The 22,875-nt window shown below is 44.0% G+C and overlaps 1 protein-coding gene across 5 annotated transcripts in view; it reads left to right on the top strand.

The window, feature by feature from the left end:
* Positions 1-22,875, top strand: part of thrb (thyroid hormone receptor beta) — a 155,936-nt gene that overhangs the window by 30,083 nt on the left and 102,978 nt on the right. For 4 of the 5 annotated variants that reach the window (XM_077506546.1, XM_077506543.1, XM_077506544.1 and 1 more), the window contains 3 exons: positions 5,519-5,724; positions 15,307-15,393; positions 22,481-22,627. In XM_077506546.1, the coding sequence (XP_077362672.1) occupies positions 5,519-5,724; positions 15,307-15,393; positions 22,481-22,627 (440 nt within the window). The remainder of the gene's footprint in view (positions 1-5,518; positions 5,725-15,306; positions 15,394-22,480; positions 22,628-22,875) is intronic. The other variant, XM_077506547.1, reaches the window with a different exon arrangement.

Below are 22,875 nucleotides of genomic sequence, written 5' to 3'. Positions count from 1 at the left end.
CTCTGGGTGGTAACCTGAGGTTAAGTTCGCCTTGGCCCCAATGGCTCTGCAAAACTCCTTCCAAAAACGAGAAACAAACTGGGGCCCGCGGTCCGACACTATGTGCCGCGGGAATCCATGGATCCTGAACACCTGGTCGATCATGACTTCGGCTGTTCTTTTGGCTGAGGGTAGCTTGGGTAATGGAATAAAGCGGACCATTTTTGAGAAGCGGTCGACAACTGTGAGTATTGTAGTTTTACCATGAGAAGTGGGAAGTCCAGTAACAAAATCCATTGAGATTTCAGCCCAGGGTCTTGAGGGGATCGGCAGTGGTTGGAGGAGACCCATCCGGGGTTGATTTGATGCTTTATTTCTGGCACAAACTGGGCAGGCCTTGACATATTCCTGCACCGAGGACTCCATAGAAGGCCACCAGAATCTTCGGGCGACGGCGAATAGGGTCCTGCGAGTACCTGGGTGGCAAGAGAGGCGAGAAGTGTGTGCCCAATTGATCACCTGTGCTCTTAGGGCCTCCGGAACGAAAAGCCGCCGTGGTGGGCACTCCTTCGGTGTGATCGTGTCTTGGAGCGCCTCCTTGACCTCCTCTTCAATCTGCCAGGACATTGCTCCTACTACGCAGTCTTTAGGCAGGATGGGTTCTGGTTCGGTTGCTGAGGTATCAGGGTCATGAATTTGGGAAAGAGCATCTGCTTTGACGTTTTTGCTTCCGGGTCTGTAAGTCAAAGAAAATGAAAATCTGTTAAAAAGTAACGACCACCTGGCCTGTCGTGGGTTCAGTCTTTTGGCTTGACGAAGGTATTCCAAATTGCGGTGATCGGTCCAAATGATGAAGGGGTGTTCCGCGCCCTCCAGCCAGTGCCTCCACTCTTCAAGGGCGACCTTGACAGCCAGTAGTTCCCGGTCTCCAACGCTGTAATTGCGCTCGGCCTTGGAGAGCTTCCGGGACAAGAACGCGCAGGGGTGCACCTTTCCATCCTCCTGGCTTCTTTGGGATAGTACGGCCCCGACACCCAGATTGGAGGCATCTACCTCGACCACGAACTGGCGGGTAGGATCGGGAACTCTGAGTATCGGGGCCTCTGTGAAACGTTTCTTGAGTTCATTGAATGCGGTGTTGGCTTCCGGGGTCCAGGCGAAGCGTTGCTGTGGAGAGGTCAAGACATGGAGTGGAGCTGCGATGGAGCTGAAGTTGCGGATGAAGCGCCGGTAAAAGTTGGCGAAGCCCAGGAACTGTTGCACCTTCTTTCTGGATTCAGGTGTGGGCTAGTCTCTGACCGCGCTGACCTTCTCCAACTCCATCTCGACTTTGCCAGGAGATACGACGAATCCCAGGAATGAGATGGTATCTGCATGGAAAAGGCTTTTCTCAGCCTTTACGTAGAGCTGGTGTTCTAGCAGACGTTTCAAGACCTGGGTGACATGTTGCTGGTGGGTTTTTAAGTCCGGTGAGTAGATCAAAATGTCGTCGAGATACACATATACGAAATGGTCGATGAAGTCCTTGAGCACATCGTTTATCATGGCCTGGAATACAGCCGGCGCATTAGTGAGTCCAAATGGCATGACCAAGTATTCGTAGTGGCCTCTGGGAGTATTGAAGCCGGTCTTCCACTCATCACCTGTACGAATACGGACGAGATGATAGGCGTTGCGGAGATCCAATTTGGTGAATACCTTGGCTTGCTGTAGCTTGTCGAATACTGAGGACATCAAGGGCAGAGGATATCGATTCTTGACTGTGATTTCATTCAGGGGGCTGTAGTCAATACAAGGGCGTAAAGAGCCATCCTTTTTGCCCACAAAGAAAAACCCAAATCCAGCTGGCGATGACGATGGCTGGATAAGTCCGGCTTTCAAAGAAGTGTCTATGTACTCGTTTAGGGCCTTGCGTTCGGGACCCGAAACCGAGTACAATCTCCCTTTGGGAATGGTAGATCCTGGAATCAGCTCAATCGCACAGTCATAGGCTCGATGTGGGGGAAGTGACATGGCCTTGGTCTTACTGAACACTTCTCTGAGAGGATGATAGAAATTGGGAACGGTGTTCAGGTCCGGGTAGTCCTGGTCAGTTTCGAGAGTCACCTGGCGGATGGCAGCGGGAGGTGCCTCTGCCGCTGGCCGCTCCAACCCATGGTGTTCACAGTCCTTTCCCCAGTCCAGGACTCGCCCCGACCGCCAGTCAATGCGGGGGTTGTGTGACTGCAACCAGGGATGTCCCAGGACCAGTGTGTGTGATGGGGAACGGAAAACATGGTAGCGAATGTGTGCTGTCCAATATGGACCTCGAGAGGCTCTGTGATGTGCGTGATAATGAACAAGTCCTTTCCATTGAGCACCCTGGCCCTCATATGGGTGGAAAGTGGCTCCGTGCCTGCCTGCAATTTCTCCACCAGACCCCAATCCATGAGGCTCTCGTCCGCTCCGGAGTCTGTGGAAATGGCATGGCAAGAAATCTTGACTTGCGTGAGTTTTCGATTCGTGACTTGCTTGTGAGTCTCGGAACTCACCGGAGAGCCTCTCTTGGTGGGACAAGCCCCCACCAAATGGCCTTGTTCTCCACAGTAGTAGCCCCGCCCCTCTTGACGACGTCGCTGGCGTTCATGGTGAGTCAGTCGGGCGCGGTCAAGCTGCATCGGCTCCTCGTCACTCTCGCTGGACCTCCCCGCGGTGGACGACTGGGGAGGTGCCCCTTGTGGAGACTCCCTTGCTGCGGGGTGCCGGAAGAATCCAGAGCCGGGCCTCCAATGGTGTCCGCTGGTCTGCATGAGATCTCGCCTTCGGTGATCGGTGCGGATGGCCAGCGAGATCAATGAGTCCAAGTCGCTAGGTAAGTCCACGGGCAGTAAGAGTTCTTGCATAGCGGTTGAGAGCCCCTTCAAAAAGTGGTCGAAGAGGGCTGTGTTGTTCCAGCCACTCTTGGCTGCTAGAGTTCGGAATCGGATAGCGTAGTCATTCACCGATTCTCGGCCTTGCCTGAGGTTGCTAAGCTCTCGAGTCTTTTCCCGATCCATGTTGGTTGGATCAAACACGAGGCGAAGAGCCCTGCTAAACCCGGCTGCGGTTGAGCAAGTCGGGGAGTGCCGTGCCCATTCCGCGGTGGCCCAGTCTCTGGCTCGTCCCGTCAGGTGGGATATCATGAAGGCCACGCGGGAACGGTCTGTGGGGAATGCCTGTGGTGAGAGTTCGAAGTGTATGTCGCATTCGGTCAGGAATGCCTGACAATGTCCTTGGTCTCCCGAGTATCGCTCCGGGGGAGCCAGTCTCAATCCAGCCCCGGACAAGGCTGGAGTCGGGATCGGTGGTTCAGCGGTTTCTGGTCTTGTGACGGTCGGCGTGGAGTGTTGCAGGTGGCTCACCAGCTCCTGCACCTGTCCAGCGAGCTCCCCCATCCGGGTGACCATAGCCTGCTGGACCTCCTCCTGGTGCAACAGGCGGCCGGCCTGTCGCCGAAGTGCAGCCTCCAACTTCTCTGCTGGGTCCATGCTGGCCGAAGTGTACTGACACGGCGAGAGAAGGTAGGACTCAGACGCAGAGTGACAGTTGGCCAACAAGGCTGCAGCTTTAATGGCTCGGAACAAAAAACACCTCTCAAAGAGGGAAAAAAGGCTGAACAAAAAGAGCTCCAAACTGGAGATACAAAAAGGGCATTCAAAAACAGGGACAACAAAAGGCGCTCCACTAGGGAGGAAAACAAGGGGCAAACTAAGGACGCAAGACAAGGCAAGGCAAGACATCAAACAAGGACTGTGGTACGAGGACGCTTCCATGCACTGAGTTGTGACACTTCGGCAACTGAGGGGAGAATGCAGGTGGCTTTTATGTCCGGGTTGATTGGAAACAGGTGGTGGTAATCATGGGCGTGGACCGGTAATCAGTGAGCTGCAGGAAGGGTAAGTGACCTGGGGTGAGAGGAGAGTTAGTACTTTCAAAATAAAACGGGAACCTGACTGTGACAACAAAATCATGAGCGTGACAGCTTGGAACTTTTTTTTTTATTTATTTTTATTTTTTTTAATATAACTACAATTTTTTGAGAACAGCCTATATCCTCTGAGAGGTCTATTTTATATTTGTATAAACGTGGCTTCCGCAGGCAGCAGAATTTATTTAACAAAGAAATTATTTCCCTGCAGTCAGTCACATTATAGCAGTGTTTCTCAATTGCGGTCCTCAGGCCCCCCCGAGCCAGCCTGTTTTCCATGTCTCCCAATTGCAACGCAGGTGAGGATCGTTATCAGGCTTCTCCAGAGCTGGCTGATTAGTTGTCATTGGAATCAGTTGCATTGGGAATTGGGAGAAATGGAAAACAGGTTGGCTCGGGGGGGGGGGGGGGGGGGGCTGAGGACCGCAATTGAGAAACACTGCATTATAGGCACTTGGAAATCCATGTTTTGTGGTGGCTGTTTTCTCTGGTAGCAGTTGGTTGCGAGTTACAAGAGTGCACCGGCACTTCCAATAAACATCGGCATAAGTGACTGGTTCATAGGTTGAATTGTCCTTTGATATTTGGATTTGATATCATCGAAAGATTGATTTCCATCGTACAGTTAGAATAATCAACAGTTTTCACTTTCGTTTGGATTGAGCTGTATTGCAAAAGACATCATATTTGGACCCTTCAAAAACATTGATCGGAACTGGGGGCTTCTGGGATTGAACATTAAAAACGGCATTAAATGTTTTAAATCACAGAAATATCACTAGATATGACTAAATTAATATCTGAAGATGTTTTCTTTCTCTCGTTGGCTGATAAATTTGCCTTCTGTTAGTCTGATGATGAACATGAATAATGTTATGAATCAAATGTTGCTGAAGTGACTTTAAAGTGCCATTTGATTGGACGAGGAGTTGTGTTTTGTGCCAAGTAGACTGACATGGCATCTTATATTTATTTTTTTGTGCTGATTTTAGTTGAAGTGTGCTGCACTCAAAGATGTGAAAGTGGAGTATAGGCATTGCTTAAAAATAGATGAATGAAAGAACTTTACTATAGTAGTAATTTATGGTAGGTGACTATTGCTGATTACTGACTGAGAATGGGTGGATGGGTTTTTATTTGTCATTTAATTACAAGTTACTACTTCATAATTATTCGTAGAAAACTATTACTAGTAATTTATTACTACATTACTCGTAATTAGTAGTTAATTACTATGTATTTTTTACAAAATGTATTCTTCAATTTCCTTCATAAGAATTCAGCTGAGCATTCAGCTATTAGCATTCAGCTTTTACCATTCCCAGAAATTGTACTTCGTCTAGTTTCAGTAACACATACCGCCTTTGTCAAAATTCGAACGAATCATTTTAATCTACATTAATCAATATTAACCCTAGAATTGGAGTGAGATTAAAAAAATAATACTATTATGTAAAGAAGCAGTTATTTCCTAGAATCATGAGATCTCTTGCTAACATTTTCACACCTTCCATCTAAAGTACACTTAAATTTTGTCATTTTGTCTTACGTTCTCCGCCATTCCACAACCATCCACCAAACCCATACCTCAAGTGGTGTTGGATGAGAGCAAGCGACTTGCCAAGCGCAAGCTAATTGAGGAAAACCGGGAGCGTCGCCGCAAGGAGGAACTACAAAAAACAGTCTTGGATCAACACGAGCCCACCCAGGAGGAGTGGGACCTCATTCACATGATTACTGAGGCCCATATAGCCACAAATGCTCAAGGAAATCACTGGAAGCAGCAACGGAAATTCTTGGTGAGATATTCTCCCTCCTTTGTCAGCATTGTGTTTGCACTGCAGTGTTAAACTCTTTCCTTCAGTTAGTTGCCCTTGAGTGGATAGGTTTTAAATTATGGTTCTTTTCCTGTTTTCTACCACAGCATCACATTTTCACATTCTGTTCTGACATGTTTGTCATCTTGCATAATGAGCTATATGCCACGTGCTTCCGGTGAAACTGACGTGTTAGTTAAGTACCGGTCGTATTTCCTCCTATTAAAATTAGTCTGTTTTTAGTCTGCGTGATTTACTTCACTTTTCTGTGAAGTCCATAAGTTCTATCATTCAAGCAAGTCCAGCACGCCATCTCCCAAGGACGACAAAAGGATTTAAACTGCACGTCTGTGGTTATATTCACAATTATGAGGGTAAGTAAGCCCGCTTTAACGTTTTGTTTACAATGCGTTACTTCGGTGGCTAGCCTTAATGCTACCTATTGCCATGACTTGTGAGAGCTGCCTTGTGTTTGTGTTGCTTTGTCTCCCTCTGCAGGCAGTTTTGCGTGATAGATTGTTACAGTCTTGGGACTGGTAGGCTGATTTGATCGCGACACCTCTAGTTTTCGTGTGCAGTGCGCAACGTCAGCTAAACAACTCAAGCTTATGCAATTACGGTCATTCTACAGCTACAGTAGTTTGCACAACTTCAATTGCTGTTTGTGCCAGGCAAGCATCGCTTGTGAGTTGTATTATGTTTTTCTTTAATGCAAGACATGCATTTGTGTAGTGCATTTCATATAAACGTTTTTTTTGTTTGTTTCGTTTTGTTTTTTGTCGGAGAAAGCTTTGTGATATCTTTAGCTAAAACAGGTGGTTGGAGCGTGCCCCGAAGTGTTGGAAATCTTTTCTTTACAATATTTTGAACTTGCAGAAAATGTAAAAAAAAAAAATAATAAATAAAAAATAATCACATTTTTCATTTTGCATATTTTTGATAAAGTTTGTCTATGATATGATTATATTGATTGTTACAGTCTTTTAGGCTGATTTGATCGTCTACTAAATACCACGCTAGCGTACGCGATTATAGCCAGTCTGCAGCTCCAGTAATTCAATTGGTGTTTGTGCAAGAGAAAGCATCGCTTGTGAGTTGTATGCTGTTTTTCTTTCATGTGAGACACTCATTTGTGTAGTGCATTTCTTATCATAGAAAGGTTTGGTTATTTACTTGCATTGTGAATGACAGTGATTTTACAGTAGACAACAGTTACTTTGTTTACAAATTATGCACAGATGTTTATCTTATTTATGTGTATGCTTATATTGTTTGAGTAATGTGCTATAATTTTACGATATGTTTCTGTGCCATTTCAGTTTTACAGTAGAAAAAAAAAAAAAAACGAACTTGAAGACAATAGAAAACAAGTAAACTTTACTCCAGCCTCTTCATTTCCCTTCAAGATTCAAGACTGCTAATTTGTGTTCAGACACACACTGAGGACCGAATACTATTATCAAATTTGAATGTTTTCTCTGTATCGCACCGTCTTGAATTCTAATCTTATATTAGTTTCAAAGACTCAGCAGTCATAACATTTGATCTGAGTGCTTCTCATCGATGCGGGCTCGAAAAACAAGACATTTGATAAAGAAGATGTGTCATTCTTACTCTATGAGAGAATTTACATCTACCCATTACGAGTTGTGTAAAAAAAAAAAAGATACAAGATTGGCTCTATTTACATCAGGATAAATGCTCAACGACGTGTAAAATTATTCTAGACGTACTTCTCCACACTTGGGTAGAAACCCCGATTTGTGACATTTGTTGAGTTGTGAGTTAGATTTTCATTTTGTAGGTCCTTTTTTTAAACAGTTGCAACCTGTTTAGAGGAACCCTCCGCTCTTAATTTCTAGGCTTCTCAGGACCATGCACCAGACAATTGATATGCCTGGAGCCTGCTGCTGTGTCATGGATGTCAATCACTATCCATTCGAGATGCCCCACGGATGGTCTCTATTTCTGATGGTGTTGTGTATGATCCAAAGGAACAACCAGTGTTTGGCCTTGTTGAATTTAAGTGCCCAAATGTACAAGTTATGTGGACTGTCCATATACAATAAGCAGTGAAGACACATACTGTCCGTGCAAGACCCATCCTAACTTTTGGCAGATGAAGGGCCAGATGTTCATTTATTGATGCCAGCGGTGTGAGACTTTGTGGTACACATACACGAGGAGGACATGTTTATAAAGTGATGCGATTCAGCGTCTCCCATGATGACAAAATAAAGTTATTAAAGGCAAAGTGGTTGCATTTTTCTTCTACATAGGGTTCAAAACATTGTTGTTCAGATACAATACATCTGTTTAAGTAAAAAAAAAAGATGTTTGGAATTTGCTTATGTTTTTTTAAATGTCAGATTTAAACATGTATACATTTAATGGCAGTTAGAAAGAGATAATTTTATAAGGCCGAAAGAAAAAGGAGATAAATGAAACAAAAACATTGAATGGGTGTTTATAAAGTCTATTTACAGTTAAACAACTAATTACAAAGATAGTTGTTGACAACATTACAACATTGAGGCTGCCGTTAGTTAATAAAGTTACATGCCTGCTACATACATCACTGGAGAATCTCAGTTGTCTGTGTAAGGCGGCGCTGGCGACCCACAGACAGAGGTTTTAAAAAAAAAAAAAAAAAACACGATACTACAGAATTGTACTCATGCCTGACATAAATGGGGCAGCAAGGGTCAATTTCACAAAGCAGGTTCAACAAATTCTGAGACTAAAGCCTGGTTTATACGTCTGCGTTTGCTCTTGCGTTAATGACTGGCGTACATCACGTGATCGACGCCAGTCGTGAACGACAAGTACTGCGTTGATCGTGGCCAGGTTGCGTACGCATCTCCAAATCCTGTACGCCGTAGATGGCGGGTCGTAACATCGCTCATGATTGGCCCGTTCGTTGGCGTACTCAGCTTTCTTTCCTCTCTCTCTCCTCCCGGATAGTTTCCATGAAAGCAACTATGTTTGTTGCGCAAGCGGCGCAAATCCACTTCCCGCCCGGGAGACCATGTTTGCGTGGGTGTGCGTGTGTGTGCGCGTGGGTGGGGGTGTGTGTGTGCGTGTGATTGTGCGTGTGTGTGACGAGGGAAAAAAAACTGTGTTCCCAGCATAGAGCTGTTGTGTTTTGGCAAGTGCCGAGAGCAACAAATCGGTGTTAAATAATTGCCATGGCCGTGAGTCATCACCTTATCGTGTTGGAGGGGTTTGCATGTCCCGATGATCCTAGGAGCTATGTTGTTTGGGGCTTCATGCCCCTGGCAGGGTCACCATAGCAAACAGGTGCTAGGTGAGGGACCCGACAAAGCATGGCTCAATATGATAATGGCAACAAATGGATCATGTTTTCCTTTGCCCGGACGCGGGTCACCAGGGCCTCCCTCTGGAGCTAGGCCTGGATGCGGGGCTCGCATCTGGTGGCCGAACCTGCACCCATGGGCACAGCCCGAAAAGGCTTCTGTGGACTTCTGTGCTTGTCATGGACTGTCAATAACAAACACTAGGTGTCCATATGTGCACTTGGCACCGGGACACCCTAGGCCGCAGTTCAATGATCGACTTTGTAGTCGTGTCATCGGATTTGCGGCCGTATGTGTTGGACACTCGGGTGAAGAGAGCAGCGGAGCTGTCAACTGATCACCACCTGGTGGTGTGTTGGCTCCGATGGCGAGGGACGATGCCGGTCCGACCTGGCAGACCCAAACGTATTGTGAGGGTCTGCTGGGAACGTCTCAACTCAACTCAACTTTTTTTATAAAGCGCTTTAAGAACAGGCATTGCTGTATACAAGGTGCTGTACTTAAACATAAATATTAGTTTTGCAGTAAACAAGAACAAAGCAAACATTTTGAAGTGTGAATAAAGTTTTGTTTTGTTTGTTTTTTTACAGGTAAAGAAATTTTATATCAGTAAATAAATAAGAAGTAGGCGAGTGAGTAAAGAGATAAATGAATACATAAATAAGTAGACTAAACATCACTCATACACATCACAAAACACCAGGAACAAGTCTCATGGTGTGCCAAAAGAACCTCCACTCTGTGGCGTCCTAGCCAATAGCAGCCATAGCGACACCCTGACTTGGAGTGAAACTGCCGCAGAAACTGATGTGTATTGTGATGTGTATTGCGCACAAATATGAAGGCAAATGCACGAATACACATGGGGTTCTACTGCAGTTGCACTCCAAGTCGGGGTGTCACTACGGCTGCTACTGCATCGGATACCAATTCAGGAAGTGATTTTTTGTTGCAGGAACAATAAACAAAGCCGGAGGGGAAAGTTGGCTCAACGCCATGGCAATTAATTATTGTCAATTTGCAACGTTGTTGACCATAAATTTACCAAAACACAACAGCCCCATGCTTAGCGAACAGGTCCCCCCCCCATCACACACACATATCCACGAGGGGTGCAACGGTCCACGTAGCCTACGGCACGGTCTGTACCTCGATTTTTGGGCAACGGTTCGGTCTCGGTACGTGATTTGTGCATAAAGAGAAACATTTTTTTGCCCAAAATTGTCTTTATTTTGCTTGTCAGCAAAAATTGCATTGTGCAACGACAGTTTTAACACTATGCAGTACTATAAAATACGTATATGGTCTCCTCCCACATTCCAAAGACATGCATGGCAGGTTAATTGGGCGCTTTGAATTGTCCCGAAGTGTGCTTGTGTGTGTGAGTGGTTGTTCGTCTCTGTATAGCCTGCAATTGCCTGGCGACCAGTTCACGGTGTACCTCGCCTACAGCCCAAAGCCAGCTGAGATAGGCTCCAGCACCCTCCGCGACCCTTGTGAGGAGTAAGCGGTTCAGAAAATGGATGGGTGTTTTTCCACATTCCTGAAAAAAAGACCGTTCCCCCTATACGCCTGTCCAGGTAGCAAACACAGAGTCCTTTGCTCGTTACTATAGTGGATAGTATCTCTGCCTGTCATGTAGAAGACGGGTTTGATTCTCCTACGGGGAGGTGGATGCATGTCAATTAAATTTTTGGATACTCAGGTTTCATTGCAAATACAAAGAAAATTGCCCTGTTTCCACGCGGTTTCGAGCAAGGGACCTTTCTTGTGAGATGGCAGGTTAATTGATGGCAGGTTAATTGCCTTTCTATGGAAACTGAACCTGCCTGTAAACCCGTTGGCAAACAGCAGAGCATTCCTGATTTTAGTGACAGTTTCCCCTCTACACTTGTCCAGGTAGCAAACATTGAGTACTTTCCTCATTAGTATAGTGGATAATATCTCCGCCTGTCACGTGGGAGACTGGGGTTCGATTCACCGACGGGTAGGTGGATACATGTGCACCTCAATTTTTGGATACTCAGTTATCATTGCAAATACAAAGAAAATTGCCCTGTCTCCACCCGGTTTCGAGCCGGGGAACTTTCGCGTGTGAGGCGAATTTGTTAACCACTCCACCATGGAAACAGACACTGGCATGAACCCTGTTGGTAGGGTTGGCAAACTGCATAGCCTGCTGGCATTCCTGATTTTAGTGACAGTTTCCCCTCTACGCTTGTCCAGGTAGCAAGCATTGAGTCCTTTCCTCGTTAGTATAGTGGATAGTATCTCCGCCTGTCACGCTTAAGACCGGCGTTCAATTCCCAGACAGGGAGGTGGATGCATGTGCAATTCAAATTTGGATACTCAGTTTTCATTGCAAATGCAAAGAAAAATGCCGTTTCCACCCGGTGACCTTTCACATGTGAGGCGAATGTGATAACCACTTCACCATAGAAACAGACACTGATATTTAACCTGTTGGCAAACAGCATAGCCTGCTGGCATTCCTGATTTCAGCGACAGTTTCTCTTCTATGCTTGTCCAGGTAGCAAACGTAGCCCTTTCCTCGTTAGTATAGTGGATAGTATCTTCGCCTATCACGCGGAAGACAGGGGTTCGATTTCCTGATGGGGAGGTGGTTAATGTGCAATTCAGTTTTTGGATACTCAGTTTTCATTGCAAATGCAATGAAAATTGCCCTGTTTCTACGCTGTTTCGACCAAGGGACCTTTCACGTGAGGTAAATGTGATAATCACTACACCATGGAAACACACACTGGTATTTACCCTGTTGGCAAACAGCATAACCTGCTGGCATTCCTGATTTTAGCGACAGTTTCCCCTCTACGCTTGTCCAGGTAGCAAACATAGTCCTTTCCTCGTTAGTATAGTGGATAGTATCTCCGCCTGTCACGCGGAAGACCGGGTTTCGATTTCCCGACGGGGAGGTGGTGCATGTGCATTTCACTTTTCGGATACTCAGTTTTCATTGCAAATACAAAGAAAATTGCCCTGTTTACACCCAGTTTTGAGCCAGGGACTTTTCGAGTGTTATGCAAATGTGATAACCACTACACCATGAAAACAGACACTGGCGTGAACCCTGTTGGCAGGGTTGGCAAACAGCATAGCCTGCTGGCATTCCTGATTTTAGAGACATTTTCCCCTGTACGCCTATTCAGGAAGAAAATCTAAAGTCCGTTCCTCGTTAGTATAGTGGATAGTATCTTCACCTGTCATGCGGATACTGGGGTTCGATTCCCCGACGGGGAGGTGGATGCATGTGCAATTCAATCTTTGGATACTCAGTTTTCATTGCAAATACAAAGAAAATTGCCCTGTTTCCACCCGGGGACCCTTCACGTGTAAGGCGAATGTAATAAACACTACACCATGGAAACAGTCACTGGCATTTACCCTGTTGGCAGGTTTGGCAAACAGCATAGCCTGCCTGATTTTAGTGACAGTTTCCCCTCTACGCCTATCCAGATAGCAAACATAGAGTCCTTTCCTCGTTAGTATAGTGGATAGTATCTCCGCCTGTCAAGCGTCAGACCGTGCTACGATTCCCTGACGGGGAGGTGGAGCATGTGCAATTGACTTTTTGGATACTCAACTTTCATTGCAAATTCAAAGAAAATTGCCCGTAAACCTGTTGGCAAACAGCATAGGCTGTCATTCCTGGTTTTAGTTTCCCCTCTATGCCTGTCCAGGAATTAAACACAGTCCTTTTCTTGTTAGTATAGTAGATAGTATCTACTAGTAAAGACTGGGGTTTGATTCCCCGACGGGGAGTTGGTGCATGTGCAATTCACTTTTTGGATACTCAGTTTTCATTGCAAATAAAAGACAATTGCACGGTTTCGAGCCCGGGACCTTTTGCATGTGAGGCGAATGTAATGACCACTAAACAATGGAAACTGAAGGGATGTAACGATATCCACGATACGATATTATCGCTATATGAAGGTCACGATACAATATCACGATATTGTGGTGATATTTAAATAAGATCACAATATTGTAAAAAAAAAAAAAAAAAAAAAAAGAACACAAAAAAAAGGACAATATTTTGCTTTGTACATAACAGCAATGCATATAAACCACCTACAATCTCTAATCAAAATATTGAGGCACTTATTTACTAATGCAAGTACACATTTATCGCTTCACAAGAAAGTTAGATTCCCCTTCATCAATTAGCATAGATTTTAAACATAGAAGGCCAAAACATCCCTAATGAAAATGCGAGTGGGCGCATCCGCATCAGTGATTGGACATTAGCTCACGGGGAGGGCTTTACTGCAGCCGGCGGCCTCCGCTTGCGGACAATGGAAAGGCATGCGCAAACACAGTGGTGTGTGTAAAGCGCCAATACAAAATTTGTTGCGGACCTAAAACCCGCAGTCCATAAGAGCGTATTGTCCCGCGCAGGGCGGACCGAACGGTCTGGTCCAAGACCGAGAACTGTTGCATCCCTAATATCCACACGTTCAATTATGGTCTCCCGGGCGGGAAGTGGATTTGCACCGCCTGCGCTAAACACAGTTGTCTTTATGGAAACTATCCGGGAGCCGGGAGAAGAGAGAGAGAAAGAAACAAAGCTGAGTATACCATCGAACGGACCAATCACGAGCAATGTTTCGCCCCGCCAGTTATGGCGTTCAAGACTTGGCGACACGGGTGCAGCACCCGGCCACGAGCAAGGCAGTACTTGACTTTAATGACTGGCGTCAATCACGTGATGTACGCCGGTCTTTAACGCAAGGGAAAACGTATGAGTATAAACCAGGCTTAACCCTGAACAGCAAGTTGACCTACCCTGACATAGGAAATGCTGCGTTTTCGGTTCCAGGACAGCTGATTTGAGTTAGTTTGATCAACGTAAAGTTGTTTCACCTGGAGATACCACCACACTAAAAAGGCCGTATCAATGGAGCCCTGATTCGAAGAGTCACCATGGCAACGGGGAAGCTCTTGAACTGTAAATCTTAATGTGATCATATGACGAATTTGAACATGTCTTTAGAAAAAAAAAATAGAGGGAGGTGGTGTGGGAGAACGTTGCTGCTCGGGTCAATGCGTAAATTTAAATGTAGGCCTTTGCAATCACAATGATAGTACAGGGGAAACCTCCATGAATGGTAGCTCATTAATTTATTTCAGTTCAGTGCATTCCTGCGGTGTGAGAAGAGCACTTGAGGTAAAATTAAACATAAAAAACTTAAAGTGAAATAAAAAAATTATTCAAATGATAATAAATAACGTAACTTAATTTTTTCACTTGAATTAAGTTAATCAAAAAGTAATCTAACAAATATATTAAGTTTAATGAACTCATAATTAAACTTAATATATTCACTTTGGATTAATTTAATTCAATTGTGTCACCAATTGAAGCAATTCTATTAAGTTGGTCAACAATTCAATTTGTAATCTGAATTTGCTTCAACAATTCTTTTTTTAGGGTCCACCTGAATGAACGGGATCATTTGTCAAATGGACATGCCATGTTCGAGAAAAAAAGTGGACTTTTCATTTTATGAAACAGGCTAGAGTTACCTCTTCTTCTCTAGTTTCTGTTATTAAAAAAATAAAAAATAAAAAAGTCAATCGGCCTCTATTGACTTTTTTTTTTTTTAAATGACAGGAGAACTGTGTTATGTCACAACTCGCCAGCTGACTGAATGAATAAGGAAATCAAATGTTGTGTGGCTGAAAGGAGACAGACAGAACTTGAGGTTCATTGTGATAAACCTGGTACCGACCAGGTTAGGTATATAGATTACACTAACTGACAGAGAGCTTAAGTTGCCTCATTTTATGAAACAGGCTAGAGTTACCTCTTCTTCTCTGGTTCCAGTTCTCTCACTTTCTGAAACTGAAAACGCAGAGTTTCCCACATTTCAGGGTTAACGGACTCATGGTTCTCACTAAACCTGATTTGTGAAATGGACCCCAGTGCTTGTTGTACGCTGCTACTTAAATGTCTTCACTTTTTTCATTTGCGTTGACTATCTGATCTGTTGTCATGTAGGCTATATACTGTATGTTCATGCCTATATGTCGCAGCAGTAACCGGAAACAGAGTAAGTGTACGATTTTTTTTTTTCCCGCTGGAAGTCCTGCCTCCTCCGTGGCATATACCTCATATTTTATCCATCCTCAGTTTTCATTTTTCTTTTTAATTGGCATGCTCCATTGTCTTTTTTTTTTTTTCTTCATGTAAACCTCACACGATTCCTTTTGATTATCCAAACAGGTCGAGGAAACTATGCTTCTTAATGAAATAACATGTAATTTATTTGATACCTCTGACCAGAGAGCGGTGGAGATGAAAGAAACTCAGGTATGACGCAACACTCTGTAGGTCCCTGAAACAGAGTAGCTCGGGCAGAAGTAACTACAGTACACTTACAATGCAGATAGAAAAAAAAGGCCAAAACCAATGATTTTGTTAAACCAACAAGACTGACAATATTGTTATAGTGTAAAATAAATTAAACCCTTTTCACACCGCATAGGGCTTAGCGCGCTGTCGTCAAACTCATTCATTGTATATGTGGCAGAGGTGTGGACTCGAGTCATGTGACTTGGACTCGAGTCATGAATCTGACGACTTTAGACTTGACAAAATGTTAAAAGACTTGCAACTCGATTTGGACTTTAACAACAATGACTTGTGACTTCAGTTGGACTTGAAAAGACTTGCTTCTTCCACCAAAAGAAAAATATTAAAATGTATGTTAACGAGGGTTTGTTAACTAGGGTAACCCTAATACCACTGGAGCAGGACCATTGGGCACCTGGCACGTTGTGACTGTCGAACATGGCATACTGCCACACTGTGTCCGGCCTGGCCACAGTAGAAGCATGCCCCAGCATGCCCGGAGTAAGCCTGCCATCACCCGATTTGTATCGGCTCCTTGCCCGGAAACGGGTCTCCTCCGGTAGCCTCCCGCATCAGAACAGTAAGTCCTGCAATTCCCCCCGTTGGGAGTGGTGAGAGCTAATAACCAAGCTCTCGTTCCCTTCCCACCGCCGTTGTCGTATCTGATTGTCCAAACAAGTAGATAATCCAATCAGATCCTCCAAACTGCCCGAATCGTCTCGTGCTGCGAGTTCATCCTTAATCTGGGGGTTCAGACCCCGGCGAAAAATGCTATACAGTGCACACTCAGTGGCCAGAATGCTGAACTGGATTGAATAATCGGCTATATAATCGTCCTTGAATTAAATTCAGTTTCCTCCCCCCAGCCTCCTTGCCTCTGACAGGGTGATCAAAAAGTCGTCAAAACTCAACTCAACTCAAGTTTATTTATATATCACGGCCATAACGCCGAGAACAGTCCAGTCCAAAAATGCCATCCATCCAGCTCACCAGCGCAGACTGTCCAGCAGCGCCAACTTCTCCACCGTGCAGAGGGGCTGTGAATAATGCTGCCTGTCTCCTGGCGCAAAAAACACAAGCGACCCGCAGATGCCCGGTGGGGAAGTCGGATGGGCCCGACACTCCCCCAATAGAAACCGTGCTAGTGCAGTCATGCCGCTGACCGGGCGCAGCCGCCAGGCACCGACACCGTCCTTCGATTAATATCACGGCCAATCCGCCGAGAACAGTCCAGTCCAAATCGGGTCCACACAAAAGATGAAACGCCACATGACAAAAAAAGGCTGGAAGAGAGGTCCGCAATTCTGGCATTGCATTGCTAACTGCAATCGCCCAAGCTGCTGCCTTATCAATCAATAAACTCATGATAAAGGCGATTCTACTACAATCCTGGTAAAAGGTCAATGGCTGTTGATCAAAAATGAGCGAACAGTGGTGTAAAAACTGTTCGCACTTACCGGGTTCTCTGTCATAACAGGACGGGTGTGGCAAACAAGGCTCCCGGAAATGGTGTGTCTGCAATCGCAACGCCTGGAGCGGCCGATCCAGGCATTGAGAGGGGGGCCAGTGGGTTCACCCCTAGAACTGACATACTGAACTGACAGAACTGACAGAACTGGTCCACGGGACCCATTTCAGCGGCTGATTAACTCTTTGACTGCCAGTCATTTTCAGAAAAGATCACGAGCTGATTCAGAGCAATTTGACTGATGTTTCAGGGCCCACAGAAAATTGTGTTTGACAATGCAAACACAGAGACTACCAAATGATGATTGAAGTCTCATCTTTCATCAGAAAAAAAAAGTATGTTTCTATCTTATTCCACTTTTCCGTATTCTGTAGTAGAAAACAGGTTGGTTTGAGCGAAATCCCGTCTTTTGGACGAAAAGTCTGACAAAAGAGGCTTTTTGTGAAAAGATGTATTTCATGCACATCTTTGATTTTTACGGGTTTTTTTTTCTTTTCTTTTGAACACCACAAACACCTGAAGGGTGCTTTCTTTCGATAAAACACTAACACTGACAATAAAAAGTGTCTTTGATGGGGAATAAACTATTTATTTTCCAAGCTTTTTCCGAGATTTTTCAGTCATTCAAAAATATTAATATTTTCGGAACTTCAAACCCTTATTTCGAGGTTTTGAGTACTGGCTGGATTCTGATTCCATACGTTTCGCGCAAACCGCTTAGTTCTTGACTTACTGGCCACCACTTACTGGTTAGTGGGAATGCGCCTTGATGGTTGCATCACCTTCCGGTGAAACTTTGTTATACAAATAAATAATTGTCAAAACTATTATTTGTGTCTGCGTTTTTGGGATCCAACCTCCTCAACATAACAGGGATAGGCTCCAGCACCCCCACAATCCTTGTGAGGAATAAGCAGCTATGAAAATGGATGGATGGATGGATGGATGGATGGATGATTGAAATTGACAATTATTTTAAATCTCTGAAATTGATAATGAACAAGAAATGTCAATAATTAATCAAATAATATATAACTCCTATGTTCCTTTATTTTTCTGTTTTTGTTTTTTTGGTGTTTTTTTTTGTTTTTTTTTTATGATACATGTAAATTGCATTGACTTATGTTTGTATTATTCTCTGTTAAAAAAAAAAAAAAACATTTTCAACTCGAGGCATCTAGTCTTTGCGGCAGAAGTTCTCCTACCGCGCGGCACCAACATTGGTTCCGTCATCCTCGCACCTCATCACAATGAATGGGTTTGCCGTTGGTGCGTTGCACCCTGACAAATGCAGTGTGAAAGCGATTCAACGTCAATATGGGGAGAGATTTGTCTCAAAATTAGTCACACAAATGAAGTCATGATTTTGAGAGCCACGATTTTCAGGTTTTTCAGACCCACAATATTTTCCTTGATTTTCACGTGCTTTTCAGATTCCCAAATCGTGATTTTCATGTCTTTTTAAAATTCTGTGTGTGCATGTTCCATGACTTTTGCTTGCGAATTTCGAAAGTGCGTTTGTGGATAGTCACACACTCGCATTTATTTTTCACACAAACATCACGTTGTTTCAAGCAGTAATGGGATTTTCGGCTCTTTTGGGTGTTCCGGTTCATTTGGATCGGCTCAGTGAAAAGAGGTTTTTGGCTCTCAAACGGCTCTTTTAATGTTAGCTTTTAAATATTTGCGAAAAATTTAGAAAACATTTTGATAAATTACTTGGTGAACTGGGCGGCACAGTGGGTGACTGGTTAGCACATCCGCCTCCCAGTACTGAGGACTCGGGTTCAAGTCCAGGCTCCCCATGCCTGGGTGGGTCTTCTCCGGGTACTCCAGTCTCCTTTCACATTCCAAAGACATGCATGGCAGGTTAATTGGGTGCTCCGAATTGTCCCTAAGCATGCTTATGTGTGTGGGTGGTTGTTCATTTCTGTGTGCCCTGCGATTGGCTGGCGACCAGTTCAAGGTGTATCCCGACTACTGCCCAAAGCCAGCTGAGATAGGCGCCAGCTCCCCCTTGCGACCCTTGTGAGGAATAAGCGGTCAAGAAAATGGATGGATTTGGTGAACTGTATTGAACTCTGACTGCAAATAGCAACAATTATCGAGCGAAGAATTTTTATTTTATTGAAAGTTTAAAAGGCTAGAAAAAACAAATAAGCAGCAAAATTAAAACTTTAAGACCAACAACAATCAAAATAACAATCAAATAACAAAAATAGTAAGGAGTAATTTAAGTGCAGCAGCAGCGGTGAACAAAACGAGCATTATAAGCTACTCACCAGGTCCAGGATAAAAGACCTTGTTTTATTTAAAATTGGCATTCAGAAAAACTAAATGCTTCAATTTGGACGGGCTCCTCCCCTCAGTCATTATTCGTCCAGCCTTCTTGTCTCTCTGACCGGCGGAGCATGTGCTCCGCATGCAGTACATTCACTGCATACCCTCTCCCCTTCCCTTCCCTTCCCTTCCCTTCCCTTCCCTTCCCTTCCCTTCCCTTCCCTTCCCTTCCCTTCCCTTCCCTTCCCTTCCCTTCCCTTCCCTTCCCGTCTCTGCAGCGCAGCCAAACCTTGCTCCAGACCCTTGAAGAAGAGAGAGCGACATAGGAAGTGAGAGAGAGAGAGAGAGAGAGACAGACAGACAGACAGACAGACAGACAGAGAGAGATCCGTCATTTCCCCCCTCTCTCTCTCTCTCTCTCTCTCTCTCTCTCTCTCTCTCTCTCTCTCTCTCTCTCTCTCTCTCTCTGACGGAGCCAGCTCTTTTGGGGGCTCTCATCATTCACTTTGAACCGGCTTATTCGCGACCAACCCATCACTAGTTTCGAGATATTCACACAGAGAAGTCCTCAGATATTCACATGTCTTGGGCCCGTTCCTCCTCTGTCCACAGGAAGGCAGTGTTGCTGTCTCCACTGAACGGGAACGAGCCGTGTCTTGAAAGACACTCTTCTTCTGCTGTTCAATGTTCTTCTTCTATGCCACTCATGCAGCAGCGTCCAAAGAGGTTTTAACAGTAGAAGAATGTCTTTCGAGTCAAGGCAAAACAAGCTCAAGAGAACCGACTTGTGTAAAATAAATACATAATAGAGGTTCTAGGTCCATGTACTTTTCGGCCTTTCGTTTTTCCTTCTGAAACATGGAAGGGGAAAACGGTAAACCAACCGATTTCTGTTTTTTTTTTTATGTATACGAACAAATAATGGAAAATGAGTCGTCTCCGTCTTTGTTCTGCACAAATCGGGAAAAGAAACGTGGCCGTAAACTGTTCCCCGCAAGCTGGTTTCTCCTTGACCTTTTCATCTTTTGCAGCGATGTCACGACTGCTGCTGCAGTGGCACCTTGCTGCCCCCTAGTGTCTATTTTGAGGCCTCTGTCATCTTCTCACAGAGTAAAACGTTTCCCACCCCAAAACAAAATATATGACTCCATCTGCTCATCGACAATAATAAATATTGTGTGTTTCGAAGTCCCGAAGAATGGGTGCCAACAGAGGCCTCGAAATAGACACTTGGGGGCAGCAAGTTGTCGTTGCAACAGCAGCATTGACGTAGCCGCAAAAGATGAACGGCTTCCGGATCAAGGAGAAACCAGCTTCCGGGAAACGGTTTACGGCCGCGTTTCATTTCCCGATTTGTGCGAAATAAACACACAGTGGAACCTCTACTTACGAACGTCTCTTCATACGAAATTTTCGAGTTACGAAACGCCTCAACGGGAAAATATTGCCTCTTGTTACGAAAAAAATTTCTAGATACAAAAGGTAAAAATACATTACCGAACGCAACATACTTTCAGCTATGGCTATTTCCTACCATAGGTACCTATGAGCGTAAATACTAGATCTGTGTTTGTGCATCGTTCTGGCATCCCATTGGCTAAGAGGAACCTTCTACCATAGGTATCTATGAGCGTATACTAGATCGGTGTCTATATAGCGTCCTCATCATTCATCCCGCGGCCCTTTAGGTGTTCCGATAGTTTTTCGTAAATGTATGAACTAACGGCCAACGAATTTGTGCAAAAATTCAAACAATTGGTATTTGATGAAGGCACAGTAAGTTTTTAATTGCGACGAGACGGGCCTTTTTTTTAAAAAGATGCCTTGCCATACCGGAAGTTTCCATGAAGTTTCAGAATTTGTTTAAAAGAATCGCCCAGAATAAGTGTTCACCAGTCGGGCGTTTGCTCACTAAGATGATGTTTGCCTTGGACATTTCCGAAGGATTGTTTTATAAAAAAAAAAAAAAAAAAAGCAAACATCCTTGGATCAGTTCTTTACAAAACACCAGGCAAAAAAAAAAAAAAAAAAAAACTTCTGAGAGAAGAGAACATGAACCAAAGAGGGCAAAAAACTATGAGGACAGCAGTTAAAAAGGTAAATGACCATCATTTTTATTCTTTACTCTATTCTTTGTTTTTCACATTATTCACAACTCTCATTTATTGTGCAATAATCTAATTGTAACATGTATTTGTTATTTATGTCTGAATTTTGGGATGCTTGGAACGGATTAGGGCATTTACATGGAAAATGCGTCTCTACTTACAAAATTTTCTACTTAAGAACTTTCTTCCAGAACCAATTGATTTCACAAGTAGAGGTACCACTGTAATAGAACATCAGATAAGGGCTTGTTTTAAGTTTTTCATTTTCATTTTTTGTAACAAAAACGAGAGACGACTCGTTTTCCATTATTTGCTCATATACATCAAAACAAAAAAACGGAAATCGGTCCGTTTACTGTTTTTCGTTTCCTTGCTTCAAAAGGAAAAACGAATGGCCGAAAAGTACACAGACCTTTCGTAGCATAGAAGATGAAAATTTAACAGCAGAGTGTCTTTCGAGTGAAGGCAAAACAAGGTCAAGGCAAACAAACTAAGGTCGCATTTTGTTTCCCGACTTGTGCAAAATAAACACATAATGGAAGGTCAGATAAAGTTCTGTTTTTCAATTTCCTATTTTAAACAAGAAACGGCTTGTTCCTGTTCAATGGAGAAAGCAACATTGCCTCCCCGTGAACGAAGGAGCAACGGGCCTTGGACACATGTGAATAGCTGAAGACTTGTGTGTGTGAATATCTCGAAAATAGCGTGATGTTTGTCTGAAAAATAAATGCGCGTGCGCACCGATCCACAAATGCACTTTCAACAACTCGTAAGCAAAAGTCATGAACATGCACATACAAAATAAAAAAAAAAGGTGTGAAAATCATGGATGTATTTGTGGATCTGAAAAACACGTGAAAATCAAGAAAATGTTTGTGGATTTCAAAAATATGTGAAAATCACATTTATTTTTGTGAATAATTATGAGACAAATCTCTCCCCATAAAGCTGACAGCGCTGTCGATTTTCCGCGTGGCAGCACAACCACGAAGTGCTTTACACCAATTTTTCTCAGGCATGAAAAAATATTCACATTTCTGTTCGTGTGGTTGGTCTGTTGTGAAGCATAAGGTACTGTACTGTAGTTCTTAAGCTTACCTTATTTACATCAGCCACTATAGAATGTCTTTTTATTTTTATTTGATTGTTTCTGTTTAGATGTACTAAAATGTCCCTCTTGTCCTTTCAGCCTGCAAATATTGGTCATTTATCCACGTTAAATACCCCTGAAGGAAATAAAGTGGATGTGGAGGCATTCAGGCAATTTACGAAAATTATCACTCCTGCTATAACGCGAGTGGTGGACTTTGCCAAAAAGCTACCTATGTTTTGTGAGGTACGTACAACTACAGAATCAATAGGAGTTGTGAGCAGCTATGAAAGACTCTCACGGCCAGGGCCACTTTTGGGTACTGGCACGCTTTGATACCGGTACATCATAATCGGAATTTTTAAAATGCAACAATAAATTTCCAACATATGGATTTTTCCCCCCAGGCCAGTCCTGTTCAAAGTTTAATGTATTTTCACACATTACAATTTTTGGAAGAGGCACACTTTGTCAATGTTTTTGCGAGATATCTC

The sequence above is a fragment of the Festucalex cinctus genome, chromosome 19, assembly GCF_051991245.1.
Source record: "Festucalex cinctus isolate MCC-2025b chromosome 19, RoL_Fcin_1.0, whole genome shotgun sequence".
Lineage (NCBI taxonomy): Eukaryota > Metazoa > Chordata > Actinopteri > Syngnathiformes > Syngnathidae > Festucalex > Festucalex cinctus.
Note: the sequence above shows the minus strand (reverse complement) of the source record. Positions and strands in the feature narration are given on the sequence as shown.